At 40.0% G+C, this 12,721-nt stretch overlaps 1 protein-coding gene across 2 annotated transcripts in view; it reads right to left on the bottom strand.

The window, feature by feature from the left end:
* Positions 1-436: 436 nt before the first annotated feature.
* LOC135514248 (nuclear receptor subfamily 5 group A member 2-like) overlaps positions 437-12,721 on the bottom strand; it is a 28,049-nt gene continuing 15,764 nt past the window's right edge. For both annotated transcript variants that reach the window (XM_064937590.1, XM_064937591.1), the window contains one exon: positions 437-2,934. In XM_064937590.1, coding sequence (XP_064793662.1) covers positions 2,681-2,934 — 254 coding nt within the window. In that variant the 3' untranslated portion in view covers positions 437-2,680. The remainder of the gene's footprint in view (positions 2,935-12,721) is intronic.

Below are 12,721 nucleotides of genomic sequence, written 5' to 3'. Positions count from 1 at the left end.
TAGAGACCAGTTGACTAGACCTAAGACCCCTATACTTAGCGAGTGCAACAGTATTAGCATGCTAGTTAATCTGTTTCGTGACAATACATTTTAAGATTTGTATGAAAACGATAGGTTTTCCAAAGCCCTTATACTTTGTTCCTCAAAAGTATTGTTTAATTACTGTTAATGGCCTCCAATCGTTGTGCCCTTTGTAGTCATTGGCTGAAATGTACATTACACATGTATTACACATGTATTTGTGAAGTAGCCCTGGCTTATCAGCCAAAAATCACAGACTTTCACGTTACTAGGAATTACATTATCATGACTCATAAATTGCTGCCACTATCCTGGATAGCCTCCCGAGTATTTTAAAAGAATGTATTAGGTATATATGACCCCAATGTCATTGATAAATTGCAGGATGGTTCAATAGAAATGGACAACACATAAGTAGAGCTTTACTTAATTGCATTTATTGGTTTGATGCTATTACAATAAAATATATTTCAAGAAAAAAACAAACATTTTGATTGTTTGTGTTTGAAAAGCATTCAAATTGCTGAGAGAGGAAACAAAGTGGACCAGCACAGACAGTTTGAGAATGAGGACTATAAACAGATCTCATCACCAAAAACAACTAAGACTGGGACCAAACGGAATAAGGTAAAACACAATAGAAGCAAAAGCAACATCAAGAGAACCAATTACAAACAGAGACATCTGTTTGTTGAAATATCTGAGCTTGGTACAGCTCACTGTGTTAATCTTCTCATGTTTCCCAATTGAAATGTACTACAGCGGAGAGGTACAATGACTCTCACATCAGTTACTAAACCATGGTCCATATATTCACAGACAGACAGACAGGCCAGGGTTATCTTAAGGCAAGTGTTATGATTGTCTAGAAGAAGTTAATAGAGCCAACCCTGCCATGTCTGTGTGACCAATTCAAACATGTTGCTTCAATATGTGCTGAAATTACAGATATGTGCTTGTTACATGTTGTTTTTGTTAATGTTGTTCCTTATACCTTTGCAATTCTGATACTTGTTGTTTTGCACTTCATCTGCCATTTCTCAAGTACAATTGGTCTGTATTCTCTTTATACTTCAATACAATTGGATTTCCCTATATCTCCTTCACGTTTACCTTGGAAAGCAAACATTGCATACATCGCCAATTGCATGTTTTCATTCATTATGTGACTACAAAAGGACTGGAGAACATCCACAGTGCACAACCCCATATCCTTGACCTGGCTCTGTTGCCCTGGTGGATAGGTCTTTGGTAAGAGGATTTACACCGTAAAGCTTCATGTTTAACATGTCTACTTAATAAGAGATTGCTTTCTTTGTTGTTCATTTTTCTGTCCTCACATGTGGGCTTCTCTTTCTGGGGCCTTCCTCCAGTCATCTGTTAATAAGAAATGGCTGCAGACAAAGATGGCTTCCTTTCATTCTGTCCCACACATCAGTGCCACATTTTTCATCTCCACTCTTTCTCTCTCTCTTTCTATCACTATAAGCAAATATCTCATTGGAGTAACAGACTGTCATTAACCCACCCGGGGGGTTCTAAGCTATATAGAATTGTTTTAAGAAGGTCACACCAAGGATAATTTCGCTATTTGACCCCTTGAAGTATGCACAAAAAAATATGTACAAATTATTTGATGAAAAATTATTTTTGGCCTTACTGCTATTTTTGGCCTTAAAAGCATTGAATAACAGATTTACTACATGGAACAACAGATAGTGTACTTCCATACATTTTTTCAACTGGTACCGGGGGACCTTCAGACATGTCATGTGAGGCCTGTGGGTGTCCTAGAGCAGACCGACATGTTTGTGTTTGTGATAGTCTCATCTTTCCATGGAGGTGATTTTGTGAGAAGACTGATTTTCGGGATGTCTCATGGTCTGTCAAACAGGCTCTAGCTCTGTCACCTTTCACCGCAGATGCGGCAGTGCGACATCGGGGGATGTGGTGGATGGAGACGCATCCAATGCAACAACAAAAATATATCTCTAGCTTAAACTGACAGGTATTTATGTCGATTTTTGTATTATGCTAATTAGATTTCCACGGGGGCAAAGACATCGACTCTAAGGTTAAACTGAATATGAGTGTGCTTATGTGATTTTTGTAAACACGTGTAGTTAATATATTAGAATATCAATATCTAATAGAAAAAAATATATATTGAACATAACTTATTTTTCACACAACAATTTCTTTGTGGTAAAGTTGGTGACAATTTACAAAGGAACAAGTGCTCAAATAAATGTCGTGTTTACACTATATTTGAAAGGCTAGGACAAGTCTGAATGACGTGTGTTATAGTGCCTCTTTCCTCTGAAGATTCTGAAATATCTCCACTAGCTCTGATATAACACCTCACTCTGCAGAATTCAAGAAAAGGGCACAGTTACATTTACGTACAGTATCATAACAAAGCTTCTTCTGTAAATGTTATCTATGTACATTTAAAGAACTGCCAAAAACACAAGTCCATATTCTGTTTACACACACCTAGGACAGAGGGGCTGCTCACGCACACACGCATGCACACACGCACGCACACACAGAAACACACACATCATTCTCTCTGGGCTGTAATCGTAAACCCTGTCTGGCTTCCACAGCGTCAGTCCCACAGACAGTCTGTTGGTATATAGTGATGGTAGCGTGGTGCTCATGCACAGGCCCTCTTGGCATGCAGCATCTCGATGAGCAGGTTGTTGCAGGGCACCTCCCCACTCAGGTGTTTGTAGCATAGGTAGTCCTCTGCCTGGGTGCTGAGGGCTCGCAGCTCTGGCAGACGCATCACCACCTGGCTGAACTTGTCCAGGTACAAGGGGTAGGTGCACAGAGTGTATTCCAGCAGAGCCCCATTCACCTGCTCCTGAACACTCTCCACAAACGCTTGATTCTCCAACAGCTTTACATCTGGACAGGGATACAGGAAAGAGCTTTAGGGTGGATTCAATTACTCTCTAGTTCAGGTATTCTCAATCTGGGATTCGTGCAATACGATCGGGGGTATGGCAAAAACACACATTTAAAATATATAGATTTTCTCTTCACGTTTTCAAACAGTGCATTTATATTTTCCAATGAGGCTATACATTTGGGTGAGGTTATTTTCTCGCCTGAGTAGCCTCGTTTCACTGCCAAAAATAAAATGAAACCATCTAGTGTTCAGCGAAATGTCAAATACAGGTAGCCTAGTCAAATAATTAACATTGAATCGCATTAATCGTTACTCACTCGCGGGAAACCTTCACTCTTGTGCAGACATTTAGAAACTAAACATGACCATTTGAAAAAAAAGCCACGTGAGTTTTTTAAGCGAGATTAAAGACAACGTTCGAGTAGTAAGAAATGTGTAAAAGCAACAGATACCATTAATAAGAAGGGGCTAGAAGTGTCTTATATGATGAGCTACCGAGTGGCTAGGACAGACAAGCTCCATACTATTATGGAGGACTCAATACTTCCTGCTGCCGTGGATATGGCTGGGACAGTGTTGGGGGAAAAGGACTGAAAAACTACACAGACAAGGCCTTCATCAAACAACACTGTTTCACGATGCATCAGTGACATGGCAGGAGATGTTTTGAAACAATGACTGCTTCGCATACAAGCCAGTGAATTGTATGCGCTACAGCTGGATGAATCAACAGATGTGGCGGGCCTGGCACAGCTCCTGGTATATGTCCGTTACATTTATGGGGGGTCAATTAAGGAAGACATCCTCTTCTGCAAAACACTGGAAACCAAGACAACATGAGAGGATATTATATAAGTACTGGACAGCTTTGTGACATCAAATGGACTTTGGTGGTCAAGATGTGTTGGTGTCTGTACTGATGGTGCAAAAGCCATGACAGGGAGACATAGTGGAGTGGTAACTCGCATGCAAGCAGTTGCTCCCGACCCTACTTGGGTACACTTTTTCTCGCCTGAATGATCTGAATCTCGGATTACAGGGACTCTCCGCAACTATATTCAATGTGCGGAACAAAATTGAGGCTATGATTAAGAAGTTGGAGCTCTTTTCTGTCTGCATTAACAAGGACAACACACAGGTCTTTCCATCATTGTATGATTTTTTTATATGCAAATTAACTCAAGCTTACGGACAATGTCAAATGTTATATAGCGAACCACCTGAGTGAGCTGGGTGCGCAATTACGCAGGTACTTTCCCGAAATGGACTACACAAATAACTGGATTCAATATCCCGTTCATGCCCTGCCTCCAGTCAACTTACTGATATCTGAACAAGAGAGCCTCATCGAAATTGCAACAAGTGGTTCTGTGAAAATGTTCTTTAATCGGTAGCCACTGCCAGATTTCTGAACATTTGAAGGGGTACCGGACTATAAAAGGTTTGCGAACCACTGCTCTAGATGATCACATAAATGGGAGAATATTGATACATATACTTTAAACTGCTCCTCAAATCCCAGTGTTAAGTCTAAGCATCAGCATCTTGTTGAGATGTGGGCCAGCAGTGTTGTGTGTGTGTGTGTGTGTGTGTGTGTGTGTGTGTGTGTGTGTGTGTGTGTGTGTGTGTGTGTGTGTGTGTGTGTGTGTGTGTGTGTGTGTGTGTGTGTGTGTGTGTGTGTGTGTGTGTGTGTGTGTGTGTGTGTGTGTGTGTGTGTGTGTGTGTGTGTGTGCGTGCGTGCGTGCGTGCGTGCGTGCGTGCGTGCGTGCGTGCGTGCGTGCGTGCGTGACAATAGCTGGACCATCAAATGGACTTCTATTCAGCATCAGCTGAGTCTTGCCAGGAGAGGTATTCATATAGTAATTCAATATTTTGAATAATCTTTTCAAAACGCTTAAGGGCAACTAAATTGCTCTGATAAACCTGACTCATTGATTGAAAGACGAGGGAGAGGGAGCGAGAGAATTAAACATTCAACGGAGATGGTAATATTTTCTGCCTGTGACGAGTGCTCTCATTATTCTAAATCCTTTTGTTCCCAGCTCGCTGGCTCTAAATAGCAGTCGCTTAAGGGAATCTGGGCAACTGCTGTCTATACACACACAACATATGCAGAAGGCACTGCATGAACGTCAGTTAGACTATCCAATGATAGGCCCATCCATTATTGTTCCATTGAGTGCTATTAAGGAATAATGGGTAGAGTTGTCTTCTTTGTTAATGTTGCCTTTTGATAAGGCCCTGCATTTAATTAAGTGAATTTACCTGAGGATAAAGGCTTGGTTCAGACAACAGTTGGATCCTTCTGGAAAAATATATCAATGGCTGTGACATTTCCATTTAAAATGTCACTACTGCCTTTCAAAATAAATGGGACAGCGTGGGTTGAATAGATCCGAACCATCTTGTCAACTAAAACCTATTTCCAACAAAGCTTTTGAAAAAGTTATTTGCCCAAACCACAGCAACATTACAAAAAAGTGTGCAGAAGTACTTCAAACCTAATCAAATTCAGAACTTGAAAGGCCATAATCATTTTCAAGGATGAGAAAAAAAGTCCTGTTATGTGGTCTATCACAAATCTATTCCATTCTTGGACTCGCTGTAATGAGCTATACATGAGCTGTATGCTGTGCTTACACTGTGATAATCTAATTTAAAAAGCTGTTATGAGAAGACAAATCGAAAATAAAATTATATAAAACTGTCATTATGTTCTGTTATTTAATGTTTTTTCGAAATATTCTGGTTTTTTTATGTGCAAATAAAATATAATGTTAAAACTGGGGGGGGGGGGGGCTGCATGTAACTCAGAGATAGCCTATAGGTCAATGCAGCAGTAGGCCTATAACTTCCATCATCAAATACATAGGCCTAAGCCAACAAATAAACAGTAGAAAATACCCTGTTGAAAGTTCACGTTCTTTCAATCGCATTAATCTATCTACTCTGCCTGTCTGCCTCCCTTTCTATCTGTCTTGACTTTAGCTATGCTGGTGAAGTGCGATGTATCAAATCATTTAACTGGGTCAAGCCCAAAGCTGTCACTAGCAAACTTGCAACATTGTATCAACTAGCCTATTTTGGGCCCTCAGACTTTCCTGCACCAGTGAGCTCGGGACAGACAGCTGTTTTTTATGACATTTCCACTGGATACGGGATCATCAGACCACAATACTTTGCTCTTTCACATCGAGGGTTGGTGATTATCGAGGTCAGGAGAGTGTTGGAAAGATTTTTCAAATAGTGTGAGGAACTATTATCATTCTCAATGGATGTTTAAAAAACAGACTTCGTTGACTTACTGTGTGAGGTGAAGAAAAAATGAAAGAGAAGCTCACTTTATTCGTGGTGGAAGTGATGAGTTAAAGGACAGGTTCACCCATTTTGGATGTAATATTGTTTTTGTGCATCTATGAGTGATGTTCCATTGATTCCTTGGGTAATTTCATGTTTTCATGTGTATCTGAGTTATTAGCGTTCAAGCAGGCAGAAATCCGGCTCGTATGACGTAGCGCTCTAAAAATTAGCGGTTCAAGAAGGGTTCTTCTAAGATCCTCAAAGTTCTTCAAAGAACCTTAGGGTTCTTGACACTGAAAATTGTCCCCAAATGTTCTTTCAAAAACCCCATAGGAGGTGGCTTTCATCGAGGAGCTTCATTAATTGCCCAACTGAGACATTTAGTTTTGAATTTGAAAGGACAACAGGTGCAGGCACTTACCTGACAAATGTAAAGATCTCTTCAATTTAACCTTATCACGCGAGTTCCAAATCTCTAACCGTCGCCCCTGCCTGAGTTTTTTCATGCAGGTGATGTCAGAATGCTGTCACTGTTCCAAAATGTGATTGTTACACAACAGGACTGTTACCCATGCTGCCCTCAAACCAAGGCACGCTGCCTGCTAATTATATATAGGCTGTTTCAACTTGTCAATTTCAAATTATTTTCGAACAAGTTTACTTTTCTAACAATAGTTTGAATTGAGGTGTGAACCGCCTCCTTGTTAATTCGCATAAAAAGTAACTAATTTCACTTTTGCACACCATTTATGTTTGAGGCTTTACTGAGCGGACAAACTTCTCTCTTCAACAAGAGCCCAATCACTTCCCCAGTGTTTCCCAAGATCAAGTACATTGCGCATCTCTAGTCAGAACAGGCCTTGCACAAACATTTTCCCCCAGCACATTTTCTGGCTGGTGCTCGCCTTGCCTTCATAGTTGTTTTCCTTACAAATGGGGCTATGGACATGTGTACGATCCTATCAAAGTAAGTTGCTTATTTTCTGTATATCATGTTGTCGTTTCTGCTGTAGCACATCATATGTATGTATGGATCATAATATATTTACTTTTTTATTCACATGTTTTCAAGTACTGGTGACAAATCATGCATTACGATTCTTGCATCGATTGTAATGGACACACATGATGTGTGTAAAATATTTCTTTGAATGTTGTACTGATGATGATGAGCTACTGCTAAGCTATTTGCCAGCTATGTGTGATGCCATTTTTGTTGACATCATACAATGCATTCTGGTTGTCATGTAAGCGTCTGTCAGACCAAAGATGTTATAACAAGGGATCAACCACTCAACTGACTTATGGTGCTTTCAAGACAACTGTGAATATTAGGTAAAATCATGACGTCAATGACCTTCAGGTCAGAAAGTCGGAGCTCTAGAAAGAGTTCCCAAGTTGGAATTCTGAGTTGCATGACCGGTCAAAGGGATTTTTCCCAGTCAGAGCTCATTTTTTCCTGAGTTCCTAGTTGTCTTGAACGCACTAAAGTCAGAAGTATGAGATTTCCCAGTTCCCAGTTGTTTTGAACTGCATCAGATTGTAACTTTGGTACCTCAGGGTTGCCAGCTCAGACCCTCCTTTCCAGGGGTTTTATTTTTATTTAGCGTATAAACTTCTCTTGTGGTTGTCCCCCATTTATTGATAAATCCCCCATCAAAGTAATATTTCCTGCATCATATCCCCCCATGATACCTCCTCCTATTTCTACACCCCATAGACATGAAAAAAAAAACAGAAATTAAATGAACCCCCCCACAAATCCCCCTAAAACGTTTTTATCCCTGTTTAGCGTTCTCGCAACGGTTAGGTCAGGCAGTAGGCTTGTATTTGGTGTGATGATCTGTGAGGTGAAAACACTTGATTTGTTTTTTGATTTGTCAAAAACAGTAAACGACTTGTCAAGTAATGTGCTCCGGTTCTTGTATACTGTACACTGTAACAAGTACATTGACGATTTGTAATATGCTGAAAAGTGGCTCAACTAAATTCATTTTTTTTCAGGCAATGAGTGCAGCCGTCTGTGACTTTGCATCTTATAGTGAATGGCATTCTGGGATTGGGGAGCTTTCGCCAAGTCAAATATAAACAAACATGTCTGCCATCATAAAGAATTTAGTTGCTGTTAGCTTATCTAACACGCATTTACTTTCTAAACAACATTACATTAGTCTCTTGTGCTCACCAGAGATGTGGTACATTGTAAACAAGTCTAGCTGTTAGGTTGCTCACTTGTGTTTTGTTTCGTTGTCAGCGCAACCTGTTATTTAGACTGGTTTATGGAATGAGTTTGGCTGTGGATGTGTTCCGTTTGATGCTTGGCGATATGATTGTTGGGCTAGCTGTATTGGGTACAGATGACTGAACTGCTCACTTTTGTGTCTGTGTCTGCAGGTATACAGAGGAGCCATACAAATATATGTCAATTGGTATTGGTATGTTATGCAGATCACATTTATCATCCTCCACCCTTACCTCTTCAATGAAAATCCCATAGGCCTCTACATTGTGGACAAGGTATGTGTTTTAAAACCATTATCAAAACTGTTTTTGTTTTCATTCACATTAACCACAAAAAACAAGGTATGAATTCTGTCCTGTACACGTTTTGTTAATCATCTGTATAATTACTATTTTTTGGATTCACAGACTTCACTCTCCCTACACCTCTGATGAATATAACAGGAAACCTGTTCGATCACCATTCACTGCAAAATCAGTCTGGCAATAGATACAGAGAACATCAACACATTAACATCAATACTCCAGAGGGCCCATTAAACTTGGGGCTCTGATCGGAGTTTACTTCATATTTGATTTTTTTTATTCTGCTTTGCCACTAAAGTCATAATAAACACTGAGAACTAAAATATTGTGTAATTGTTATGCATATTATTATTATTAATATTGAAAGTCAATATATATAAAAAATAAAAATAAAAAAATAAAAAGAGTTCTTAACAGGGCGTGTTTTTTTTTACCCTCGCAGGTGTCGTCTCCTTCAGACATGAGCTTCGAGGATCCATTGTAGCACTCTAAAGAACCCCTTTTAACGGACTCTAAAGAACAGTCAATTACTGTAACTGATACATTCATTAACATAAATGAATGTACCCAAATTACAGGGTTTAACGGTACATTTACTAGGCCTACCGGTGACATATGTAATGACATACGTAATACAGTATATGCAACAATTCACACAATGAAACAATTATGCGCAAGAATTGGCGGGGGACAGCTAAGCACATTCCGGAGAGCTGAGTGCATGTATTTTGGAGAGAGACGTGGCATATCTTCGCCACACACCCCTCCCCTTCTTCTTGTATCAACATTTTAAATTATACTCAAGACACATTATCTTCACACATATTTTACATGCCCCTCTGTCTTGCTATCTGTAGCACATGTATCTGACGCTGTCTGGCCAGAAATAATATGGCTTGCAATACTATTTTTGTCCATAGACTATACACCTGCCAAAACAGGGGGTGGCTGTTTTGCTCGCATGGACGCCTTATCTTAGATTGATGCGCCTTTTTGTCGGTGCGCGTCTCAGTGAAATAAATGATATACACTGCCATTCAAAAGTTTGGGATCACTTAGAAATGTCTTTGTTTTCCATGAAAACATACATGAAATTATGTTTAGGAAAAGGAATAGGAAATATAGTCAAGATATTGACAAGGTTTTTTAAAAATTATTTTTAATTGAAATAATAATTGTGTCCTTCAAACTTTGCATTCGTCAAAGAATCCTCCATTTACAGCAATTACAGCCTTGCACACCTTTCGCATTCTAGTTGTCAATTTGTTGAGATAATCTGAAGATATTTCACCCCATGCTTCCTGAAGCACCTCCCACAAATTGGATTGGCTTGATGGGCACTTCTCACGTACAAAACGGTCAAGCTGCTCCCACAACAGCTCAATGGGTTGATGGCCACCCCATTATAGACAGTATACCAGCTGACTGCTTCTTCCCTAAATAGCTATTGCATAGTGTGGAGCTGTGCTTTGGGTCATTGTCCTGTTGTAGGAGGAAATGGGCTCCATTTAAGCTCCATCCACAGGGTATGGCATGATGTTGCAAAATGGAGTGATAGCCTTCCTCTTCAATATCCCTTTACCCTGTTTAAATCTCCCACTTTACCAGCACCAAAGCCCAGATAATCACATTGCCTCCACCATGCTTGACAGATGGCATCAACCACTCCTCCAGCATCTTTTGTTTTTTTCTGCGTCTCACGAATGTTCTTCTTTGTGATCCGAACACCTCAAACTTAGATTCGTCTGTCCATAACACTTTTTTCCAATCTTCCTCTGTCTGGTGTCTGTTTTCTTTGCCCATCTTAATCTTTTATTTTTATTGGCCAGTCTGAGATATGTCTTTTTCTTTGCAACTCTTTTGTGGGTACTATTTAATAAAGCTGCCAGTTGAGGACTTGTGAGGTGTCTGTTTCTCATACTAGACACTCTAATGTACTTTTCCCCTTGCTCAATTGTGCACTGGGGCCTCCCACTCCTCTTTCTATTCTGGTTAGAGCCAGTTTGCGCTGTTCTGTGAAGGGAGTAGAACACAGCATTGTACGAGATCTTCAGTTATTTGGCAATTTCTCACACGGAATAGCCTTCATTTCTCAGAACAAGAATAGACTGACGAGTTTCAGGAGAAATTTCTTTGTTTCTGGACATTTTTTGAGCCTGTAATCGAACCCACAAATGCTGATGCTCCAGAAGGCCAGTTTTATTGCTTCTTTAATTAGGACAACATTTTTCAGCTGTGCTGACATAATTATAAAAGGGTTTTCTAATGATCAATTAGCTTTTTAAATGATAAACTTTGGTTAGCTAACAGAACATGCCATTGGAACACAGAAGTGGTGGTTGCTGTTTAATGGGCTTCTGTTCACCTATGTAGATATTCCATAAAAAATCTGCAGTTTCCAGCAACAATAGCATTTACAACATTAACAATGTCTACACTGTATTTCTGATCAATTTGATGTTATTTTAATGAACAAAAAAATAGTTTTTCTTTAAATATTCAAGGACATTTCTAAGTGAGCCCAAACTTTTGAACGGTAGTGTATATTTCAGTATTGTATTTGGACGGGCAAGAAGGTGCAGTACGGCGGGCCAGGCCCCTTAAGCCCCGCCCATAATCCCCTTCTCCCGGCTGCGGTGCGCCGAAGCACCTCTCACGCACATTGCTCTCTAAGATGTAGCCAATGCCGTCACGTAATCGGGTCCTTTCTCACAGGCATTTTAGCAAAGAAGTAGGCTACAAGTGGATGAAGACAGACACATTCGGGATGTAACTGCGCGGGTCCCTCTAATCGAATTCCGAGGCGCCAACAAGAGTAGTCAGCCAACAAGTGTAGGCCTGATGAACAGCAAAAGCACTAGCTTATGTCAATCTACTATCCCCCATAGTACAAAAGTTGACCTATTCTGTTGGCCAACTTGTCCTTCTGTGCAATAAATAAATATTCCAAACATACTCTGGGCCAGTTGTGGGATGCGATAGATCCTAAATTAATACAACCACTAGCATTAAAAAAAATAAAAGCAACGAGGCTGATCGTTTAGCTTAAACTGTTCATAACCTATTAGGCAATTTTTTTCACATCAGCGCAGCAATTAGCACATGGCAGAAGGCAATAACACAAATGTTCAAAAATGAAATCAATTAGCGGGAAAACTTTTTGAAGGACCTTATTAGAGCAACATGCTACCGAGGGAAACAAGAGTTCGAATTGCACGGTAATGATTAGAGTACAAGCTCATGTAATCGTAGCAACTATGTGGCGTGATTGTATACCTTTGCTGAAAAAGATGAAAGGTTAGCTCGACACCTGGAGACTTCCACAGTGTTTTTGGGTATATCAAACAGAATACAGAATGATTTGATTGAAGCAGGCAGTGATGTGATTCGAAAGGACATCCTTCTAATGCAGGCCCATTTGATGTGGTAGAAGTAGATGAGACCAAAGATGTTACAAACAAAGCCCGGATCTCTGTGATGTTGCGTTATGTGACTTTGGGGATTTGATGATGTAAGCATGACAAACGAGCTACGGCCTTTGCAGATGATTTATTGGGAGTGTTGGGGAAGTACAACTGCATCATCCTTGGTCCTCATGTCAATTGAGACTGAGAGACTTTTCAAACTCCAAAGGTTTAAATAAGACTTATACAACGCTGTTACAAGTAAAGGTAGACTTCAATGCAATATTTTTTTGTGTGAGTTAGGCTACTGTTGAATGAACATCAGAATAGTGCTGCTGTCCATTCAGCACCACGGAGTTAACCTGTAGACTATTACATGATAGAACAGCCCCCGTGGCGCTGTCCTATCAGATATCTTTATAAAAAATTTGACTTTGTAGCTTACTTCCTCATTTTCACCATTGTCTATACTTTAGTGGCTTTAATATGTATTTCATGTCGTAAAGTAGACGAGCAGTTTATGGTTTGGATT

Source organism: Oncorhynchus masou, chromosome 25 (assembly GCF_036934945.1).
Source record: "Oncorhynchus masou masou isolate Uvic2021 chromosome 25, UVic_Omas_1.1, whole genome shotgun sequence".
Classification (NCBI taxonomy): Eukaryota; Metazoa; Chordata; class Actinopteri; order Salmoniformes; family Salmonidae; genus Oncorhynchus; species Oncorhynchus masou.
Note: the sequence above shows the minus strand (reverse complement) of the source record. Positions and strands in the feature narration are given on the sequence as shown.